Raw genomic sequence first — 23,516 nt, 5'->3', positions numbered from 1 at the left:
GGCCTCTCTGCCACACTGCTGAGATGGCCCTCCCACCCCCTGCAATTCCCGCGACCCCACGTGATCTGCCCCAGCCCCCTCCGCCCTTCAGTTCTTGCCTGCAGCCTTCCTCAGGAATACTGCAGAAGAGCCACAGGCCTCGAGTTTTTTAAATGGAAATCCCAGAAACCAAACAGTCCTGCACACGGGGCCAGGCTTCCTTTGAGAATGAAGGTAGATGGGCTTGGCTGGCTGCCACCAGGGCCTCATTCAAGTTGAGTGAGGGAAAATGGTACGTTTGAAGAGGCAAGATGAATTACTTCAAAATAGCCTGAAGATCTCAGATCAGATCACGGTAGGGTGGAGCTTTTTTTTAATGAGAAAAGGGAAAAAGAAGCCCGTAGGATATGTGTGTGTGTGTGTGTGTGTGTGTGTGTGTGTTTGATGAATACTTTATATGTCAAGATGACTCACTGTGAGGCAGCGCTAGCAAGGTCTGAGGCCTTACTAGGGGCCTCCCCAAATCCTGGGAGATGCTCAAGGAGCTCATGGGGCAATTATCTGAGTTTTGAGAAAATGCCTTCCTTCCTGTCAGCTCAGCCATGCTGATCCCAGCAGAAGAGAAGAAAGTGTCTCTAGGCAGTAGGGCCACCTGGTTGTGAAATCCAGCCTGCACTCTGCTGGCCAAGCCCTCTGCCAGGTGTGGGGTTGTGACCATCCGGAGGAGGGAGCTCCCTTTTCTAGTCAGCATCTAAAGGTGTCCTATGGGCTGGTGAGGCCCTGCCTGTCAGACCTCCTAATTTATCCAGAACAGATTCAGAATGGTATACTGGTCATCCATTGCTGTGTAACAAATCACCCTAAAACTTAGGGGGTAAATGATTCTGTGGATCAGGAACTCAGAAAGGGCAAGGTAAGGACAGCTCTTGTCTGCACTGTGATGCCTGGGGCCTCAGCTGGGAAGAAGCAGGTAGCTGAGGCTGGAGGATTTACCCCTAGTACGGCTTCCTTACTCACCTGTCTGGCGCCTGGGCTGGGATAGCTGCAGGACAGTCTCAGCTGGGTCTTTCTTCTGGAGGATCTACCTGTGGTGTCTCCAGCACAGTGTTCTCAGGGTAGACGGACTTCTTACCTAGCCACACAGGGTTCCAACTGCAAGTGTCCTGCAGAACAAGACAGAAGCTGCATGGACTTTTGTGACCCAACCTTGGAAGCCTCAGAGTGGCACTTTCATTGTGCCTGATTGGTCAAAGCAGTCCTGAGCCTGTCCAGATTCGAGAGACTCTGCCTCTCAATGAAAAAAGTGGCAAAGAAGTTGCAACTATGTTTTTATAACTATCACAGTGGTCTTCTGGGCTGGGCAGACAGGAGGAAAGAGGGGCACCCCTTATACCTAGACTACCCCAGTCCCTCTGGTGGGGAACATCTGTTTCCAGGCTATGGACCCTTCTCTTTTTTGCCATCTGGAGCGTCTCTTGGGAAAAGAGGATCTCAAGGGAGCACTTCTGAGGATGCAAGCTCAAAGAGCTCCAAGGGCCATGCTGCTAATGTATATGTGAGGTGGCAAGTGTTAGACAATAAGGAACAGTGGGAACTGTGGTAAACTAGACGGTGCATCATCACTGCAACGACCTACAAAACATGCTGCAGATTGGATCTGGCCTCTGGGCTTCTGATTTGTAACCCTTGACATTAAATAAAAGAATCAGTAGCAGAGATGGGGCCTCAGAGATACAAAGGCCACTGGTTTTCACACTCTTTTTCTCCAAAGCAGTGGAAGCCTTTTCTCAAACATGATCTTACAGAAGCAGCATGACATGGAACATGTGATGGAAACTGGAATGGGCAGCCCAGAATCCCACATCAGCTTCCCGCTCTCCTCTTTTTATTAAAATAAATTTATTTATTTATTTATTTGTTTATTTATTTTTGGCTGTGTTGGGTCTTCATTGCTGCGTGCCGGCTTTCTCTAGTTGCGGCGAGTGGGGACTACTCTTCGTTGCAGTGCGCGGGCTTCTCATTGCAGTGGCTTCTCTTGTTGCGGAGCATGGGCTCTAGGCACACAGGCTTCAGTAGTTGTGGCTCGCGGGCTCTAGAGTGCAGGCTCAGTAGTTGTGGTGCACGGGCTTAGTTGCTCGGCAGCATGTGGCATCTTCCCGGACCAGGGCTCGAACCTGTGTCCCCTGCATTGGCAGGCGGATTCTTAACCACTGCGCCACCAGGGAAGTCCTCCCACTCTCTTCTTAAGGTACCGCCATGAAGCCCAGGGTTCCAAGGAACCCAGCCCAAGAACCACCCGTTTAACATCTTCGTGCAAAAAAAGGAGAAAAGTGAGGCCCAAACTGGGGAAGTGACCTGTCCAAATTCACACTGTGAGCTAACGGCAAAGCCAGGCCTTGAACCCAGGTCTTTTCTGACACGAAGACCTATGCCCTTTCCACAGGCAATACAATGAATGCCTTACATGTGCACGAAGCTTAATCGTTGACAAAGTGTTTTCACCTGTATTAGGACAACATGCTGCCTTGTGTCTGTCCCCCAACCCCTTCCCAGCCTACAGGTGATCTTGGTGAGGGCAAGTGACTCACCAGGTCAGCAGTGAAGGGCTCGGCCGGGGGAGGGAGGTGATTCCCCAGCCAAGTGGTAGAGAGGGTTAGCCATTGTCCATGTGCTGGAAGAATTAAAGCAAAAATGAACCAAGAGCCAGTGGGCAGGGACAACTCACAGACGAAAGGTGCAGCAAATAACTCTGAAGAAAGTGAGGGCTGTTCCACCACGTCATCTAAGGCGGCTGTGGAGTTGTGCTCGCCCCTGGATCCAGGAAACTTCCAGCCGCTGTCCCCGAGAGGCTTCCGGTCCAGCCACCCTGACAAGTGCATGTAAACCCTGGACACGCCACCCGTGGAGATAAGTAATAGATCGTCCATGGTGTTCCAAGGCCACCTGTTCTGTGAAGTCTGCCCTGATCCTTCCTTCCTCTCCCTGCCAAATTATTCTCTGCCTTCTAGGCAATAGACTGCAGCCATTTGTTTATATTTCTGTTTACTCTGCCTTTTCCACTAAGGCTCATTCCGGAAGGGCAGGGATTATGCTAATTACGGATCAGGTCACTGGAAGAGCATTTTAAAGGCAAAAGGCAGAAATGAGCATATGAGGAGGTGGGAGAGAAGGTCTTGGTGGAGCTCCCAGGAATCCGTCATGGGGACCAGTGCCTCTCTCTTAGACCTGGGCGATCCAGCCCTGACCTGGCCCTCTGCCCACTGCATCTGTCCCCAGATGGCCAGGGGGTGTGCCTACATAGAGCCTGTACCTGCTGGCCTAGACCAAATTCCAGGTACCCAGGACTGGGGAATCCTCTGCCCCAATGCCCAGAACATGCTTCTAGGGTCCAAGAGTCCAAGAGTTCTTTCCTGGGTCTATTTTCCCAACGTGACCTGCTGTGGGCACCTCTAGGACTGTGGGTGGTCAAGGAAGGGCCAAGGGCAGCACCATGGATGTAGATGTTGGCATGGCCAAGGTGTGCCCTGAAGACCTTACAGGGGGAAGGCAGGAGCTGGGGCAGGGGGGAGAGAAGGGGCATCAGGTCACAGACTCTCATTTTCACTTCCGTCCAGCCCCCCACAGATGTTAGGGGGAGGCCTGGAAGACCTAAGGCTTCCTGTGCTCTTAAAATTAATAGTTAAAAAAAAGAAAATTAAAAAAAAAGAAGTAATATGAAATCATCATGTTAAGGTCAGATTTGAGGCTCTATGAATGTTAATTTTCTATCTGTGTATGTGAATGTTTGGTGGGGGAAGGGTAAGTTCTTAAAAGATAAAGATTTTTACTGAACTAAAAAAAAAAAGATACAGGAGGAGAAATATATGGATAAACTTTCTCTTCATTGGGAGACTGGGTGGTATATAAAGCAAAAAGAGCCGGACTTGAGGTCAGCTGGATCAGGGTTCCGATTCTAACGGGCCACCTTCCAGCTGCGTGATCTTAGACAAGCTAATCGACTTCTCTGAGCCTTCTTGTGAATCTGTAAAATGGTGGTAATAACTAGTTTATGAGATAATTTTGAACGTTAAACAAGAAAATAGACAAGGTTCTACCATATGGGAGGAACTCAGTAAATGTTCATCTCTTTTCCAGTTTTTGGAACCTTATCGTAAACACTAATATTGTTTTTCCTAAATATGTCCCAATATTTTTGGAATGGGTAGGATGTTCAGAACCTTCCTAATGGCGCTGCCAGGCACCTACCTGGGCATGAATGAAAATGAATCAAGCCTGAGCTCATCAGTAGCCCAACTTTGTCCCCAAAAAATCAATACAGGTTTCCCCACATTATGTAATATGTGCTTTCCTGAGACGTTGGAGGTAAATCAATTTTTTCCCCAGTTCAACATGTCATCCAGTGAGCATCCGGTGTCAGCTCAGCACTGTGCTGAGGCTACAAAGGGGACACACACATACACACACACGCACAACCAACTGTGATTCTTGCTTTCAAGTTTCCTATATTTTTACCAAACCACACAATAAATGTGCCAAAGGAGCCTGCTAAATGGCATCACGTGGTAGACCCTTTTATAAAGCAAAGAACCCTTTTAACACAGGAAGAATTACTATCTAATTCACATCCTATTTACTTATATATTTGTATTTGTCAATTTGGATTTTCATGGTAAAGGCCTTTTCCAACTCCAGCATATGGTAAGCCGATAATGAATATTTGTTGACTAAGTGAACTTAGTTCAAAATCAAGGCATGCCCATATTTGATAATCATATTTGTGTATGGGTAGATAACTCATAAGGACAAATAGTTTATAGCTATTTGTTCCCATAAGAATCTTGCAGGGGAGGAAAAACAGGCCTTTGTTATGCCCATTTCACAGGTGAGGCAACTGAGGCCTATAAAGAGTAACTGACTTCCTCAAGTAAGTATCTGAAAAGTCTGATGGAAGTTCAGTCCAGACTTTGCCAGCAGGGAAAGCCCCAGCAATGAAGTCAGGAAATTTTTAGCTCACTTGTCCCCTTGGCTGACTTGATCTCAGGACCTGTCAAGAGTACATGTCTGTCCTCCCAGGCATGCAGGCTGGAGGCCCCCAAAGCTTCAGCCCTTTCTTTTTCCATATCCTGTTGCCTTCCAGGGCTAGACATTCAACTCTGAAATCTGTGCCCTATTCTCCAGTCCCCTGTCTTGGCCCAAATGCCTGTTCTCCATCCCTGTCTCTCATCTCAGGCCATCCCTGTGGGTGACCCTCTGCCCTTGAGTACATTTGTTTGGTTGTCACTTACTAAGCCCCTCCTGTATAACAGACACTGGGCTGGGGACTGGAGACACACAGCTGAATAAGAAATGGCCTCTGCCCTCTGGAACACAGCTGTGTGGACAGTGCCATGAGAAAAAGCTAGATGGAGGACTCAACAGCACTTGGCAGGACATTTAAATTTGACTGCTGTGCAGGGGAAATCTGTGTGGGGTTTTGAAGGATGAATAGGAGTTCATCGGCTTGGCAGTGGGAGGGGAGGGAATTCCAGCGGGAGGAAAGAGCACAGGCAAAAATGCAGAGGTATGAATTAGCAAGATCTGTTTAGGGCCCTACCAGGAGCTGGCATGGGTATGTTGCTAGCGAGGAGACAAGAAAGGTGAGACTGGAATGGGAAGTAGGGCCAGGAAAGAGGGTGTTTGGATTTTATCATCTGAGGGCCCCTGCCAGGTTTTTAGGCCAGGGCCTGATGTGATCAAATTTAAATTTTAGAAAAAGTACTCTGATAGTGGGGAATGGATTAAAGAGCTCAAGGATACATTTTGTTTTGTGCACCATTATATCTCCAGCACCTAGTAGGTGCACTGGCAGAGTAGGTGCCCTTGTGTGTTGAAAGGGTGAATGAGTGATCCAGTTAGCAGCTTACTGCAGAAAGCCAGGAGAAGGTTCTGAACTAAGATCATGAGAGTAGAGAAGAGTGGATTGACATGGGAAAGGTACAGGGCTTGTATCAGTCAGGAAAATGGAACCCAGGCCAGGAAGTTCAGTGGAAAAAAATTAAAGCGAGGAACTAGTTATGAAGGTATTGGAAGAGCAGAAACAAACATAGAACAAAACAACACCCAGAGGTTATCAACATTGTGAAGCTGCTTCCACCCTAGGGCAGGAGGGATGAAAGTTGTGTCACTTGATCCCAGGAGCCAGAGTGCCTAGAGCAAGCTAGGGCCAGGAAGAGGGAGGCGGTGCCTTGGTCGGGTCCCCCAGGAAGCCAACTCGAGATGGAGATTAGCATGCAGGAGGTTTATCAGGGAGTGCCTGTGGAAGGGGAGGGAAGGAATAGGACTGGGTGGAGAGAAGAGCTGGGCTGGAGGCAATCTCAAGGAAGAACTCAGTTGACCCTAAATGGGCGGGCTGAAGCTGGGTTGCCCTTCAGAGTTGGCTCAAGTTCGGGCGAGGAGGCTGGACTTCACAATCACCTGTCATTGGATGTGGACCTCCTGGGAAGGGAGTGTGAACTTGGGGCAAGGTAGCCCTTCTCAGTTGAGGCAGTTTCCAAAACTCCCAAAAGGCGCTCCTAGCAGCCCCGGGGTGGAGGGTGGGTGGGTATGGGTGGATAAATCCTTCATTCCTGTAGGGAGATCTGGCAGCACATGGCAACAGCTACACAGAGGGGCTGGCTAGTGGGGCCTGGGCCACAGAGGAGGTGCAGCCAGTGCCCAAAGCAGCACCCTCCCATCTCCCTCCAGGGCCTCCCTCTGGGCAAAATGGGCTGTAAGCCAGTGGGCAAGGGAGCATGAGAAATAGTCTGCAAGGGGCAGCTCCAGGAAGCTGAGGAGGGGACGGCAGGGGGTGGCTGTGAGAGCTAGCAGGTCTAGGATGGACCCAGTGACAACTGAGTGGGGGATAGGAAAAGGGTGGATTCAAGGGGAAATGACTGCCAGAGATTCTGGCCCTGGGGATGGGTGGTGGTGATGGCTTTCTCTCAGAAGAGGCAGTGAGGGAGGTGCACACCTTGGAGGAAGGTGCTGGTGGCCCATGCTGAGTTTGCCATCCAAGTGCTGATGCCCAGCTGGCAGCTCAATGGATCTTAAATAAAAAGCACAAAATGAACTTGAAAGAAGGAAACCCTCTGGTGGACTCTCGCCTGGTTCCGGGATTAAGTGCAGCCTTCTCAGCAGGCAGGCATTGGAGCTTTTCACATTTTCCCCAATGACACGTGCAGGCTCAGCTCCGCTCCAGCCTTGCAGCCACCCTGGCCTCTTGAAGCTGACCCTACCCTTCCCCACATCCCTGCCCTCTCCCCCAACCCTCCCCCGCCCCCCCCCCCCCAGCAACTCGTTTACAATCCCACACATCCCCCCAGGTCAAATGCCTTCTGGGGGGAATCCTCCCTAACTCCTCTTTTCTCTGTACAAATTGTAACCTGCCCTGAGTTCCCACAAATGCTGAAGAGCTTGAGTGCATTCAGTAGCTATTTGACCACAGCAAGTAACTTAATATTTGCAGGCTTCCTCTGTGTGAAAAATGGCAAAAAATAACCCCACTGGGTGGCTGTAAAACTGCAGTGTGTGTAAAGTGCACCTTACAGACCTCAATTAATGTTAGCTATTATTACGAGTTTTCATCTTCTCATCCCTAGCGTCTAGTTTAGCAGATGCTTCATTAGTATTTGTTGAACGAATGGAGATTTGATATGGAAAAGGATTTATCCTTGGGGCTCGACCTGGTTTTAGAAAATGAAGTATTTAGCAGAAGTACAGAAGGGACTGTCTGATAACAGTTATCTATGTTGGGTGTCCAGGGACTCCAAATTGACCTGGTTCTCGAAAGTAAGAAAACCGACAGATTCTAGGTTGTTTTTTCACGGACCTTTGTGCAGGGTCTGACACACATCTCGAGCTCACCCAAATCACGCTGCACGAGTGCATGCACACGCCCTGGCAGGGTTGCCCGGGTGTAGGCAGCACCTCTGTCGGTGGCCAGAATGACTTACACTCCGCTACCCGGCCACCACGGAACCGGGCTGGCCCCGGCGTCCTAGACCCTGCTGCGCGTGTGGAGTCTGGGGAGAGGGCAGGAATTCGGCGACGGCCACGTGGGCCCCTTCCGCCCTCTCCCCACATCCTTTGTTTCCCACCGGCCCCGGCTCAGGAAGCTCTTTCTGCGAGTCACCGCGAAGGGGCGGCCCGGGAGCCCGGAGGAGCTATTTCCGTGCAATCGGGGCGGGCGGCAGGCGCGGGAGGGGCGTGGAGGTGGAGGCAGCGCAGAAGGCCCAGTGTTTGCTCTTATTTCATGCAACAGAAGGTTCTATTTGTGGAAGCGAACAGACGCTGGGGATTAGAGCTGGGAGGGGGCGGGAAAAGGAAAAAAAAAAAGCCACATCCACTACCACGCGCAGGTCTTCCCCGGAACCACCGCGTGGGGGTGAATGAGTGATTCTGGAATTCATCACCTTCTCTCTCCTCCCTTCCTCCGACTACCGCCGGGCCTCGGCGACGCCCACGGCTCCAACCGGAGGTCCCAAGGCGCGGGGCATTGGGGGGATCCCCGGGGCAAAAGGTGTCACCCCGCGGCTGCAGCGAGCGGCGGGTGCTGAGAGCCCTGGTGCGCGCGCCCGCAGTCCATTGTGCTCGGTGTGAATGGGGAGCGCGCACCAATCAACGGTCGCTTCGCCCCCCACGGCCCCTCCCCTCCCGCCCACTTCCCCGGGACCCTGACGTCACGGGAACTTTTCCTCCGCCCCCTCCTCCGGCTTCTCGCGCTGAGCCCGCGGCCTGCGGGAGGGCGCGCGCCTCCTCCCGCCTAGACCATCCCGGGGGGCGTGTGCGCGCGCCCCAGCGGGCTCAGGACACGCCACCTGCGCCGGAGCGCGCTCAGCCCGAAGCATCCCCAGCCGTCGGGCCACCCCCGTCGCCTCCGCCGACCCAGCTCCACCTCCCCTCCGCTCCGGTGACTGCTCGCCCGGCGGCAGGGCCTGAGTCGTCGCAGCCACCTCATTGCACAACCCGGCTTCCCAACTGTTTACACAGCCCGGCCTGTGAGTGTATGTGTATACAGCGTGAGTCACCGGGAGGCGGAGGAGGTGGAGGAAAAGGAGAAGGAGGAGTGCACTGGCCGGGATCGGTGCGGCGCACACACTCACTCACTCACACTCAGTCACCCTCTCCGAGCGCGTCTGTCTCGCGCACACTCACGCCGGGAGCCCGGAGCGCGTAGGATCCCGAGCGCCGCGGAAAAGTTGGTCCGGCTTTCGCTCCGACACTGCTTGCTTCGGGAAGTGCATTTGCTCCGTGGCTCCGCCGAGCCTGCGGAATCCTGTTCTCGCTGCTCCGGACCTCGGAGGCCGCCGCCGCCTCTGCTTCCCCGACTGTCGGCAGCCTCTACAATAGCGAGGCGCCCCGAGCCGGTACCTACGGGGATCCGGGGACCCGAACCGACCTCCTTGCCCCGGACGCGCGGCCACCGTGGTCCTCGCGTGTACCGCGAGCGCCCGGGAGCGGCTCCAGCTTTGCCCCCCGTGGGGGCAGAACCAAGCTCCGTCTGCAACCTCCATCCCGCGGGCTGGAGTAAGTCGCGGCGCCGGCGCCGACCCCACTGCGCCTTCCCGCGCCGATTCGAGGACGTACAAAGCCGGGGCCGCCCCGGCCGGGGACGGGATGCGGGTCGGTCCCGTGCGCTCTGCCATGAGCGGTGTCTCGCAGCCCCGCGCTCCGGCCTTGCTGCTCCCGGTCGGCCGGGGCGCCCCAGCCAAACGCCTGCTGGACGCGGACGACGCGGCGGCCGTGGCGGCCAAGTGCCCACGTCTCTCCGAGTGCTCTAGCCCCCCGGACTACCTCAGCCCTCCCGGCTCTCCCTGCAGCCCGCAGCCTCCGCCCGCCGCTCCGGGGGCTGGCGGCGGCTCCGGGAGCGCGCCGGGGCCCAGCCGCATCGCCGACTACCTGCTGCTGCCCCTGGCCGAGCGCGAGCATGTGTCCCGGGCGCTGTGCCTCCACACCGGCCGCGAGCTGCGCTGCAAGGTAGGCACTCAGGGGGCCGGGACCTGGCGGGGGTCGCGGGGTGAGGGGACACGGTGGCAGGCAAAGGTGTTTGGGGTCTCGCCCGCCGTCGCCCAGGGGCCGAAGGTGCCATCAGGGCTTGGGCTTGGGGCAAGGCGGATAAGGGGGTTTGAGCCCGGTAAGGCAGCATTTGACCAGGGTCACCCTATTGGGGATTGAGGGGTTCGGATGGAGTGGTATACTGGGGGCTTGGCGGTCGAGAGGAAGTGTGGTGCTCAGTCGCTTTACATCTATATTATTTCCTTAGCGCCTAGTTTATAGTGCGAGGCGTTCCACATAAGTTGTGGAATTGAAATGGATTCCAGGGCCATGCCATTCCCCTTTTCCCATTCTCCTCGCTTCCCCCGCCCCTCGTTCTGGAAGGGCGCCCTGCTGTGGGTGCCTCCTTGGAGCTTGGAGCAGCTGGCAACTCTCTTGCTGGGGCTGCGAGGCTCAGCCGTGGGTGGTAAGGGGGCGGGAAGTCCGTGTTGGGCTCCGGTCTTGGGGATTCCGGCTGGAACCCGCGCTGGAACCGGAACCCTGTCCTCCCCAGAGAGTAGTCTGAGAGGGTCTTCCAGCGAGGGCGGGGGGATTTGGCCGGAATAGAAATGTTGGAAAGCCCACACCGACTAGGAACCCTCGCTTCCATTCATGTCTTGCTTTTCCGGCCCGCGATTTTCCTTTGAACATAAGGGGCTCCATCCAGGAGGGGATACAACTCGTGGAAACAGGATCCTCCGCGCTCTCCTCCAGCGCCCATAGACGCAGAACATTCCCACAGGCCATGCACCCTTTGCGAGCTGGACACCCGGGCCTCAGACATCCCTGAGAACCCTCCGGGCTGCTCGTTTTCACCCGAAAGATAGGGTCACCCCTCAGTTTAAGTCGCTCTTTGGTTTTCCGCAACTCACCTGACCCCCCGAGCTTCCCTTCCCTGGGCTCGCTGCTGCCACCTACTGTCCGACCCGAACGAAACTTCACATGTGTGATCAAGCCCAGTTTAAAGGGGGGAAAAAATCTTTTCTTCGGGGTGGCTGGGGAGCAGAGCTCCGAGAGTGTGAATGTGGGCTGGGGTGGGAGGAGGGGGGCAGCGGAAAGGTTTTTCGAGCTGGTGCCAGAGCAACCCAGCGTCAGAGGTGGGGTGGGTCTGGTCATTGTGCAACCCCTTCCAGTTCCTCCGAGCAGATAATAGCTGAATCCAGATGGTGACAGCCCGTGTGTCACCGTTTCCAGTTGAGTCTAGGATATGAGTAACCGGACTAAACAAAAGGCCCTTAAAGAGACCAGCCAGCTTCTTAGAGAAGATGCTACCCGTGTCCTGAGTGACAGTGGGGATGGGAGTTGGTGGGGGGGGGGGGAGATAAATAAACAAATGAACTCCCCCCCCTCCCCCCGGAGAGGATCCCGTATCCCTCCTGTGGGAATTTTAACTCAAGACTGCTTATACCTGAGTCAGCCTAGGCAGGTTGCTTAGGGCTGTGTTGACAGTCTTGCTCTTGGAGTCATCTGTTCCTTCTGAGTAATGACAGAGCTGTACGGTCTCCAGCTGTATGTTCTTCCACTTGGAGGCTGCAGAGTCACCATGTCCTGTGCTCTCTCTGGTCTGCAGGAGGTCATGCATTTCCAGGGGCTGCTCCTGGAGATCCCAGGGGGACCTCTATCAGCCACTTTGCACAGCATTACCTGCCAACGAGAAAGGGCCACAGAGGGTGGGGACTTAGGAGCTTAGCTCTCTGGAGCCGGAAGGCCATACATAGAAGACTTCTTTCAAACCATCCATGTGGTCGCTCTTTGGAGACTTGCTAGCCCTAGATGCTACTGCTTTTGGGTGTTAGGAGTAGCCCAGGCTGCATAAGGTGGGGTTGCAGAACTAACAGGGGTTGCAGGAGGTTGGGGTAAATGAACGGAGCCTTACTTTCATCCAAAGCCCAAAGATTGAGAACTGCAGCCCAGCCCAGGATCTGGGAGGCGGCCTCTGCTTTTCTAGCCTCCTAAGTGAGTCCCCTTCTCTCTGCAGGTGTTTCCCATTAAACACTACCAGGACAGAATCCGGCCTTACATCCAGCTGCCCTCACACAGGAACATCACTGGCATTGTGGAAGTGATCCTTGGGGAAACCAAAGCCTATGTCTTCTTTGAGAGGGACTTTGGGGACATGCACTCCTACGTGCGCAGCCGGAAGAGGCTGCGGGAAGAGGAGGCTGCCCGGCTCTTCAAGCAGATCGTCTCTGCCGTTGCCCACTGCCACCAGTCAGCCATCGTGCTGGGGGACCTAAAGCTTAGGAAATTTGTCTTCTCCACGGAGGAGAGGTGAGCGGCCTCCACAGCCCCTCCTGTGCCTTTTGACACCAAAACGAGGGTGCAGGTCGAGCAGTTAGGTGTAGGGTGTTGGTTCAAAACAACACCAAGGGCTCAGTTGTCCCAGAGTTAGTCTTTAGAAATCCTCTCTCCAGAGGAGCCGAGGCCAAAGTTGGTTATCCTGCACCCTTGTGGATGTGGCCTGAGGACACCTTGGTGCATCTATGGGATGTCACGTGAGGACACGATGCCCTCCCCACTTCCACCCCAGGATCAGGTTTATTCCCCATCGTTGTCAGAAAGGTCATTTCTTCTGGGGTACAAATGTCAGTCTGCCCTTCACAACATCCATTCCTAGAGGATGTCTTCAAATCCTTGTTTACACCGAGTGGGGTTTTTTCCTTGTTTTTTTTTCCCGTTTATTTATTTATTTATTGTACCTAGTAAGTATCACAGAGCGGGTCAGACTGTCGTATTTGCAGAAACCTATCCCTTTCCTTCACACCACACTCCTATTATGTGTCAGGCTTGGCCCCCAGTATTTTCTCCCCATTCTCCGGTGACTGTTTACACATCTTGTTTGGATACATCTTCAGAAGATAGCCACAGTTGAATGAGAAATGGAAGCTGGCTAGAATTGGTTGCTAAATATAGATCATGGCTTACTTCATAAAGAACAAGATGAGCTCGATAAGACAATAATGTGACATTAAGATTCAGAGTTGAGGTTTCAGTTGAGAATTCAGGAAGCCACAGGAGATAAACCTTACCTGATTTTAAGAGGTGGGCCACATCCCTTGTGGAAAGATTAAAAGCAGTACCATTGTAGAATTGCACAGGTGGGTGTGTGTTACTTTGTTGTAGGTATTCATGCAGGGCTCACCCCACCTGTGCTTTTTTTACCCTTAACTTCAGATCCTATGAAAAAGTACAGGGTTGAGTTGCCAGAAAGCATGGCTTTGTGTCTGACCTTGCAAGAGTCATTGGATCATACTGATTAGCAAAGAAAAGCAAAGTGTTGACAGTGAAGAAGTTTCCAATTCCTGGAACACACTCCTTTGATATGGTGATGTATTTTCTGAAACACACCTTACACACCTCCTTGCTTACTGTTGAAATCTGCCATTGCACAGGCCAATGTCATGTGCGTGGAGTTTGGCAACCCGAGGGTTAAGCAATGGCAAGCTGACGCTATTCGTGTAACCAGCACAGGTGCAGGGTTTTAGTACTACAGCAGCCAATCAGTGGCAGACAGTGTGGGTTGAGTCATATTTTCCGTTTACAGAACCAATGGGTATTTTACATAACGACGGGCGGGGGGTGGGGGGGTGGGGGGGGAGGTCAGGCTGAGGACATACTGAAGTTAGCACATGTATACTACACTCCAGGGAACAGGAAGGCAGGAAGAAGAAGAAAAAAAAACCAAAAAGAAACTAGACCTTTGAGAGGAAAAGGAATTGACCCAGTAGCCTGTACCAAATGTTTGCGTCTAACTTCGCAATGAGTGACTTACTGAAACAGGGCTATTTCTGAGAAGCTGGGAAGAGCATAAGTGGCCACCAGATATTGGAGACTCCCCACATGGCTCTGGGCTTTGGGGGAGCCAAGAGGCTTGAGTGGCTGGATCTGAACAAGGAGGCACCTGCAGCTTCATCAGAGAGCCTTAACTAAAGATGTTTTAAACCTTAGTTGTTACCTGAACAGATAAACCCTTACCTGAGTAAATGAGCTCAGGTGTTGATGTGCCATCCTAGGGGGTGTGTGTGTGTGTGTTTGTATGTGCATGTGCACACATACGTGGGCGTTTTAGGGCTCCTGCATCTTTCAAATCCACCAGCTGCTTTTCTTTGTCCTCTCTGTCCAGGCTAAGCATTCTTTGCAATTAAACATCCCAGTAAATGTAATTAACATTCCTTGTACTTTTCCCATCATGACCATCATGGCTTGGGCTCAGGTGGACAGAATTCCCTCTGTGTGTATATATCGATGTGAGCAGGAGTGCTAACAACCTGTGCGCAGTAACAGTGACCTTGGGCTCCGTGTTCTGTAATGCCAAGCAATGGGTCCAAGTAGCCCTGGCAGTCAGTGGCATGATAAGAGATAAGATCGGCTTGTAGGATGCCCAGGGTCTCCCTGAAGCAGTAGTATAAACTGCTCTCCCCTGATAGCTTTTGGAGAAATGTCAGCATTCCCCTGAGACAGGCTCCCACTGCTGCAATGTGAACTCTGTAAATTGTGTAACCCCTATTAGGATATGTCTTATAAGCTGTAGCATAATGAATAGTATTTGGGGCTTTGCATCATACCCTCCACCCCAGGCTCTCTCTCAATACTTTGCTAATGTTTATTGCAATTTGTATTGGTTTGTGAAATCCTGAGTCCTCCTGGGTGATGCAAGGCACTGCTAACTGGATGAAGGGGTAACTAGCATTCCTCAGGCCTTTGCGATGAGTACTTGTGGGCGCTATTATTGGGAACGCCTTGTTTTTCATAGTAGCTGATCTGGAAGTAATGGCTTGTTTCCTCTCTCCTATAGAACCCAGCTCAGACTGGAAAGTCTAGAAGATACACACATAATTAAGGGAGAAGATGATGCTTTGTCAGACAAACACGGCTGCCCAGCCTACGTGAGCCCCGAGATCCTCAACACCACAGGGACCTACTCCGGAAAGGCGGCGGACGTTTGGAGCCTCGGGGTGATGCTCTACACCCTTTTGGTGGGACGCTACCCCTTCCATGACTCAGACCCCAGTGCCCTTTTCTCCAAAATCCGACGTGGACAGTTCTGCATTCCTGACCACATTTCCCCCAAAGCCAGGTGCCTCATTCGCAGCCTCCTGAGACGGGAGCCTTCAGAAAGACTCACTGCTCCAGAGATCTTACTCCATCCCTGGTTCGAGTCTGTCTTGGAACCTGGGTACGTCCACTCAGAAATAGGAACTTCCGACCAGATTGTTCCAGAGTACCGGGAGGACAGTGACATCAGTTCCTTCTTCTGCTAATCCCCAAACCTCAGAAACCTCGTAATTCTCACACATGGCATTTCCATTTCTAAAGATGGACAGGCCTTTCGGCGTCTGGCCAGCCAGACACGTGATGGCATAAAGACTGTCGCTGCTGGATTCAACATGGCGCCCTCTTTCGTATCTGTCCTGATGAGTGACTGTGGAGGAGAGCAGCGTACACTCTGATTGCCTGCCCTGCAGAGTTGTTTCCCTTAACGAACCTTCGCCAACTGTCCCTCTGTCAGATTTGGGGGTCCCGCATCTTTTATAGGTGGCAAGGAGTATGGATATCCTACAGCATGTGATCAAGTGAAATGAACATTCTAAAGGGAGAGGAAATGAATCGCACAATGGCATTTTGGGCGATAACCATATTTTTAACAGGGTGACAAATAATTTGGGCCAATAAACCTGCCATCTTCGAACTTGTCTTTGGTAGCCAGACTTTTGCTACCCTAGCTTCTCTGATCGGAAAGCTGTTTTTTTCTGGTTTGGTTTAACACTCACCCTTTCTTCATCTTTTCGGAGCAGACTGTTTCCAGGGCCTAGGAGCCTGCCTGAACCATGAACCCAGAATTTCTCCTCCATTCCCTGCCAAGACCTCATTTGCACTAATGCCTTCTTTCTGACCTTGAAATGCGCTCTCCCACCCCTTCACTATAAAAGCACTTACCAGCTAACTGTGGAAAAGTATCATAAAAGATTCAAACTCCTGGCTATTTTAGAACTCTGAGCTCAGACAGAGAGACTGGAGACTTTTAACAAGGATTTGAGCACTTGGAAACCATTAGCTTTCTTGGTTCCCCTCAAATATGTTAGCATTTATCCTTTACTTTTTTCCCCAAGACCATCTCAGGGTGGAGCATTTTGTCTAGGAGGAGAAGATAAGAAGGCTCTCCACTCCCTCTCCCAAGAGCAAATGTTAAACATCTTTTTGCTTCAGAGAAAGTGAATTTTGGGTAGTCTTAGATGGTTCTCAGACTAACTTCCAGAATTATACTTTAACCACCCCCATGGGTATGGTCTGCAGTTTTGCATGACAGGTGGTTAATATTTCAGATGTGGTGTGGTTTATGAATACATCTGTATCATCAGTATCTGGGATGAAATAGCAAGCCCCAAATCTTTAAACTTGAAAGGGACGTTAAAAGTCATCTGGTCCAACTTCTTTTGTTTCTCTGCCACCTCCCAATGCAGAAATCCGCCCCCCCCACCACACAGCTTCTTTCACAGGTGGGTCTGCAACCTCTGTTTGAATGCTTCCAGAGATGGGAACTCACTACCTACAAAAGATAGAGCTTAACAAAGAAACTGCAACTTGCATTAAAAAAACAAGTACAGATGAAATATCAGTAAATGTCTCAGACAGTGCTGAAATCAGGTGATTAAACGGGTAAACCAAACATACTGTATTTTGAGAAATGGCACAAAAACAGGCAGTCACTTTTAAGGGCTACGCCTAGGCAAACTACTAACATGCATTGTGAGAATACCGTGTATACCTCACGTACTGTGTACTTTGTACATATAGTGTACCTTTTATACATATGTCCGATTTTTTTTGTTGTTGTTTTGGCTCTGACGCTTGTTCTGTTGTCTGTGTCTGTCTGAATAACCTGCGTGTCTAAGACCACGTGAAATGTGAATGATCATTGGCAATATTACCTTGACAGAATCATGGGACTTGGAGAAGAGGGAGGACAGAAGCCTCTGTCCCACTAACGCTCTCGTGGTTGCTTGAATGTTGTATCTGTGATACATGACCCGGCTAAGGACTCTGGGCTGGCTGGGGCTTCGAAACACTAGATCCTTCCTGTACATGTGTATATATGTGAGACGGCTGTTTCTGACTTGTAGAGAAATTTTAATAAATCTGGTTTCGTAAATAGGTGCAGTGACTTTCTTTGGAGTCCAATCCGCCATTGCCTAGTGCAATTTCATGCTGAGGGTGCAAAGGTCTCTGGCATCAGGGCCTGGAATCTCGAGGAGGAGATGGAGAAGTAAACAGATGATGATTATTATGTATGACCTTTGACAGCTGAGCCCATTCACTTTTTCCATTGAAGTGGGCAAATTCATTTTGATGGGTGAAACCAATTTGGTGAATCAGGTTGGTGAGGGCTATGGGTTGAATTTAGAGTCGAGAAACATTTCAAGAGGAGCATACATAAAAAAGTCTTGAGTTGTAAGAGTCCCTCTGACTTATGGTCCTTTTTAGTTCAGGGACCCTTGAGAATTTGATGAAAATTGCGGACACTTCTCAGAAAAATGTACATGTGTATCCAACAGAATTTTGTTGTAATTTCAGAGGTCCACATACATCCCTTGGAGGCATCACAGGACTTCTGTTGAGAACCAACCTCCCCCCTTACCTCCCCCATTAGACTTAATTAAAATGGCTAATTGGGCTTCCCTGGTGGCGCAGTGGTTGAGAATCCACCTGCCAATGCAGGGGACATGGGTTCGAGCCCTGGTCTGGGAAGATCCCACATGCCGTGGAGCAACTAGGCCCGTGAGCCACAACTACTGAGCCTGCGCGTCTGGAGCCTGTGCTCCGCAACAAGAGAGGCCGCGATAGTGAGAGGCCCGCGCACCGCGATGAAGAGTGGCCCCCACTTGCCACAACTAGAGAAAGCCCTCACACAGAAGTGAAGATCCAACACAGTCAAAAATAAATATAAATAAATTAATTAATTAAAAAAAAATGTACTTTAAAAAAAAAAATGGCTAATTGAGGCTCTTCCTTTTTTCCCCTTTTTCCTGTAAGTGTGAAAATGGAACTAAAGGAAGGAAAACTGAAAGCAACATTATTTTGAATTGCAAAGGCAGAGAAAGAAAGGATTTTGATTTGATTAGGTGTATAGCTTCACTATCACATCAGAATTTATTCTATATGAAGTCAGTTAGCATCCAGAGTGATTTTTTAAAAAATCTTTGCATTGTAAGTGTAACAAATATATAGGAAAATGCACGTAGAAGTGTGTGGCTCTGAATTTTCACAAAACAAACAAACTGGCCTAACCTACAGTCAGGGCAAGGAAACAAAACACTGCCAGGACCCCAGGAGCCCCCTCCTACCCGTTTCAGTCCCTATCTGACACCTCCTCCAAGGGTTACCACCATGGGACAGAATTTTAACTCTAAGTTCTAATGGTAAAAGTTAGAATGAAGATTAAGTCATCACTCTGGGCTTAAACGAAAAGGCATACAGAAATTACAGATGACACAATTGCCCTTTTCTAGGACTTAGGCTGAGATCACTCAGGAAAGAGACCTATGACACCAAAGTAAGTGCAACTCAGGCCTCGTGACCCAGGAACTTAAGAAATGGAAAAAGCACGAAGCAACACAAAGAACGGTCAGATGCCTGAGTAGCTAAGACACTAGGAAGCTGGGAGTGGATCTAGGGCCATTCCATGAAGAAGACCCTTAAACCCCAAAGTTCCTGGGTCCTCAGAACATACACTGCAATTTCTCCCTGCCCTGACGAACCCAGGCGAGGCTCAGCACAACTCCTTGGGCACACAGAAGTCTAATACTTTGTACTTCACAGAGCTTTTTAATCTAAGGATTTCAAAATACTTTGCAAGCAATTAAGGTTACAGCACCTTTTTGTACTGTCGTTGCATGAACGAAGTGGAGAGAAATGTGGGTCAGGATTGGCTGGGATGACACGTGATGCCACAGATCCATAAATTTAATCTCTTCCAAGGTTGGAACAAATCTGGGGCAATCACAACCAGTTACATCATAGAAGGTTGGAAGGAGAGTGTACAGAGCACTGGTTAAAAAGCTGATCACTTTTATTTTCTCTTGTACCCTCAACATAAATCATTCAAGTAACATCTCAATGACTGTTTATTCATGTTGTACTTTCTAGAAGTTTTCACTCTTTTTCTCCCCTTTTCCTTCTCCCTCTCCTTCTCTCTCTCCTTTTATATTCACAGCAGCCAAGTGAAATAGGCAAGTCAAATATTATTTGCTCCATTTGATAGATGAGAAAACAGGCTCGAATGTCTTTCAGGAGCTACTTAGAAGTAAGCAGCTCAGGACTGGGACATAAACTCAGGTCTTTTACTCCTTGTCTAATGTTGTGGCTGTCTGCACACGGCTGTTTAAATTCGTCTGGTAAGAATGACGACTGGAGAAGATGGTTCAAGACAAATACAGATACTGAGATTTTAGTCCCCTCAACATCTTCACAATAATTCAGTACGTCAGTTATAAAGGTGGGAGCATTACTGAAGATGAGAGATCCATTATTCAAAAAACATTTACTGTTCACCTACCATGTGCCAGGCACTGTGGTAGACCCTTGGGAAACAGATGACCAAGACTCAGTCCTAGCTCAGTGAATAGAAAGCTCCATGAAGTCGGGGACTTGTGACCGTCTTTGTCACCCTTGACTCCCAGCACTCAGCTCAGTGCCTATCATAAGAAGGTGTCCAATGCCAACGTGGGTGGATGAGTGGGTGGGTGAGTGGATGAGTGGAAGGATGGGTGGTTGGGTGAATGGATACGTGGATGGATGAGTGGGTGGGTGCGTGTGTGGATGGATAAATGGAGGGATGTCCTCCAGCAGCTCAGAGCCTAATGGGCCTCCAAGTCAGAGAGCCGAGAGCACAGAAGCAGGAATCTTGTGACTGGGGTCTCTTCCTAGCTCTGAAGCCCTTCCACTATTTGACCTTGAACAAGCAGATCTGCCTCTCTGGTTCTCATTTGCTCATCTTTAAACAGGAGTGATACTCTTTGACTTCTTCGGCCTCTTCAGCTGCTATTCTGTGAAAACAGACTGATTCTGTGATTCTGTGAAAACGGGCCCTACAATAATCTTCGTCAGAGGGACCATCAGAATAGCTTTATGCTTCCTTTTAAAACTAGGCACAGGCAGCGTGAAATTAGAATGAAAATTTCATTCTGGATGAGAAAAGGCATTGTAGCAATGAAGATTATGGAACTGGCTTTTCAATATGACTTTGGCTCCCCTCCAAAAAAAAAAAAAAAAGAGGAGTAGGATCTCACTACCAACCCCTGGGAACTGCCCATATGAGATTTCAGTGGATTCTTTAAAGATCCCAGTAGCAGTAAATGACTTACGGTTCCTAGAAGAGGTAGGAAAAGAGAAAGATGGTCCCTTTCACAAATATCACACCTCAATCCTGCTAGATGCTTTACAGCACGCGTCTCATTTTATCTTCTCAGCAACCCTGTGAAGTGAATGATTTGTTCCCATTTAGCAGATATGGATGCCGAGACCTAGAGGCTGAACAGTGTGTCCAAGTTCATGCAGCGGGTGGATGGGACTCTAACCTGGGCCTGTTTGACTCCAGATCTTTGCCTTTTCCAGTTCTGTGCTTTACACCTTGGGTTTGATGTGCTAGACCAGCAACATGATATCTTCTTTTTGGAGCAGCCATTGTGCTAGGAGATTTTTTGCCAAGAAGTGTACCATATGCTGGGTTACTCCTTGTTTTAGTCTATGATTTCTACTTGCTGAGACTTATCAACAGAGCACTCATGGTGTACTAAGAGCTGTGCTAAGTGCTTCACGTGAATTAATGAATGATTACCTCACAGCACCCCTATAGAGCAGTACTGGTATCATCCCCCCCCTTTTTTTTTTTTAAAAGTTGTATTTTATTTAATTTATTTATTTATTTTTAACCCCACATTTGTTTATTTTTTTTTTTTGGCTGTGTTGGGTCTTCGTTTCTGTGTGAGGGCTTTCTCTAGCTGCAGCAAGCGGGGGCCACTCTTCATCGCGGTGCGCGGGCCTCTCACTATCGCAGCCTCTCTTGTTGCGGAGCACAGGCTCCAGACGCTCAGGCTCAGTAGTTGTGGCTCACGGGCCTAGTTGCTCTGCGGCATGTGGGATCTTCCCAGACCAGGGCTCGAACCCGTGTCCCCTGCATTAGCAGGCAGACTCTCAACCACTGCGCCACCAGGGAAGCCCTCCACCCACTTTTTATAGATAAAGAGACTGAGGTTCAGAGAGGGTGAGGGATTTATCCAAAGTCACACAGCACAGCATTCATCCAGAGCCCTTAACCATGAGGGCTTACTGCCTCTTGGTTTTTAGAACTGGGAGACTTTGTAAACGATTTAGTCCTAAATGCAATGTGGCGTCCTGGAACAGGAAAAGGACGTTAGAGAGAAAATGAGTGAAATCCAAATAAAGTCTGGATTTTAATTAGTAATAATGTGCCACTGTTGCTTTCTTAATTGGGACAAATGTACCACGGAAATGTAAAATGATATCATCGGGGGAAACTGAGTGAGGGATATTCGGCAACTATCTGTACTATTTCTGCAACTTCTCTGTAAATCTAACATTATTCCAAAATAAAAAGTTTATTATAAAAAGCATGATTTAGTCCACACTTCCCCCATTTTAGGAGGGGGCACCAAGGCTGAGACCGGGGAAGCCACAGCCCAACAGCGGCCAGAACACTCCTGACCAAGCTCTCACCCCCGTGCCCGCCCCCTGCAGCTCAGCTTCCTGGGTGCCAGCTGGTGTGCTGTGCGTGACCTTCTAGAATGTGTCTGGACCCAAATGAGATCAATGTCAGGCACTTCCATGGAATGAACCAGAAAAATTTTGTACGGAGGACACAGCATTTTGAAAACATCGGTTCTGAGGTCTGTCCTTTCAGACAGTGACTCCCTGAGTGTCCCCAGCAGTTTCCTCACCTGGCCGTCGCACGTGGTCAGCACAGCCCGGCGAGCCAGGCCCGTGGCTGTGCAGCTCAGTCATGACCTCAACTCCATGCCTCGTTAGCTAGAAGGCAGCAGGCGCATCCCCAGTAGAAGGCTGGAATACGAGGGCCCGTGGGGTCAGGGTTCAAGCACACTCCACACGGACTTCCCATCCCCGTTACACGCGAGGAGGCCTTTGGGAGGTGAAGAGCCACCACACCCGCTCCCTGTGGAGCCATAGCTGCCAGCAGCCGGGAGGCAGGTTCACCCACACTCCCCCCATTTTATGGATGGGGAAGCCAAGGCTGAGAGAGGGGAAAGAACAGCCAATTCGCAGCCAACGCTCGTCTTGTATCTGAAAGTTTCTTTCTCAGTAGCTGCAGTTAGAGTTGGTTTCCAAGTTCCTGCTGATGAGCATCTTTCTCACTCTTCACTGGGGAAGCGAATTTGTGGAGGACATTTCACGGACAGCCCCTGAACACTCAATATGCTTTCGACACACTGCTGGATGTCCTGTGCCAGTTATGAAAACAGAAAGGGAATCATTAGAATAACTGTGATGATAGGAACCCACGTGTACGGAGTACTCAGTATCCGCCCAGCGCTGCCTGAGCACTTTACAGGCATGGCCTCATTTCATTCTTATAACAACGCTGTGAGGAAGGCACTCTTATTTGTCCCATTTTACAGGGACAAATTTACATGTAAACCCAGAGAGGGTAAGTAACTTCCTCAAGGTCACACAGCTAGTAAATGGGATCTGAACATAGGGAGTCTCACGCTAATGAATATGCTCTTAACATGTGAGTGACCTGCTCCCCCATTTTGGCAGATGTTCATCTTTTATATTTATTCCCACAACTAAAGTCCTATCATGTCAGTAGACCCTGAGCTCTCTTGGGGTAAAACACTTTACACTTCCCCGAGCTGGCAGCAAAGAGGAAAGAGCTTGAACTTCAGGGTGAGAGAGACCTGGTAGCAAATACCAGCTCCATAGCTAATTAGCTGTACGACCCAGGCAAGTCACGTGACTGCTCACTGCCTCAGTTGCAATAATAATGCCACCTATCCCCAAGGCTGTGGCGGTGAGGGTTACATGAAGGAAACCCATTCAGTGTCTAGGCCAAGGTGCCTCGTAGGTGGCTTGAAATTCAGGCAAATCCCTTCAAAGTAGAAAGAATCCAGGCTGGGAAGTCAGACGGACCTGGATTTGGATCCCAGCCTCCCTCTTTACTTGCTCTGTGACCTTCAGCAAGTTGCAAAATCTTTCTGACCCATCATTTCCTCATCCGTAAAATGGGTACATAAAAATAAGTGTTTTGCAGAGCTGCAGGGCTGCAGGCAGGATTGGTGATAAAACACACAAAGGGCCTGGCCTGGGATTTCGGTCAGAGATTAGTGTTCCCATTGTCATTATTACACGTCCCCCTCTCTCCTTTGTCATAACTGTTCTTTTCCTTCTGGCTTGCAGGCTTGCCAGGTCAAAGTGTTGACTGTTCTAGGGGGCAGCTTAGATGGGAGGGCCAG

The 23,516-nt window shown here is 50.2% G+C and overlaps 1 protein-coding gene across 1 annotated transcript; it reads left to right on the top strand.

The window, feature by feature from the left end:
• The first annotated feature begins 9,606 nt into the window (after positions 1-9,606).
• TRIB1 (tribbles pseudokinase 1) lies at positions 9,607-17,181 on the top strand. Its single transcript, XM_059901945.1, has 3 exons — positions 9,607-9,972; positions 12,008-12,300; positions 14,825-17,181. The coding sequence occupies exons 1-3, from the start codon at positions 9,613-9,615 to the stop codon at positions 15,288-15,290; spliced, it is 1,119 nt and encodes a 372-aa protein (XP_059757928.1). The 5' UTR covers positions 9,607-9,612; the 3' UTR covers positions 15,291-17,181.
• The last annotated feature ends 6,335 nt before the right edge of the window (positions 17,182-23,516 follow it).

The sequence above is a fragment of the Balaenoptera ricei genome, chromosome 17, assembly GCF_028023285.1.
Source record: "Balaenoptera ricei isolate mBalRic1 chromosome 17, mBalRic1.hap2, whole genome shotgun sequence".
In the NCBI taxonomy this organism is placed as follows: Eukaryota; Metazoa; Chordata; class Mammalia; order Artiodactyla; family Balaenopteridae; genus Balaenoptera; species Balaenoptera ricei.
The sequence above is the reverse complement of the archived record's forward strand: the minus strand, read 5'-3'. Positions and strand labels throughout refer to the sequence as shown.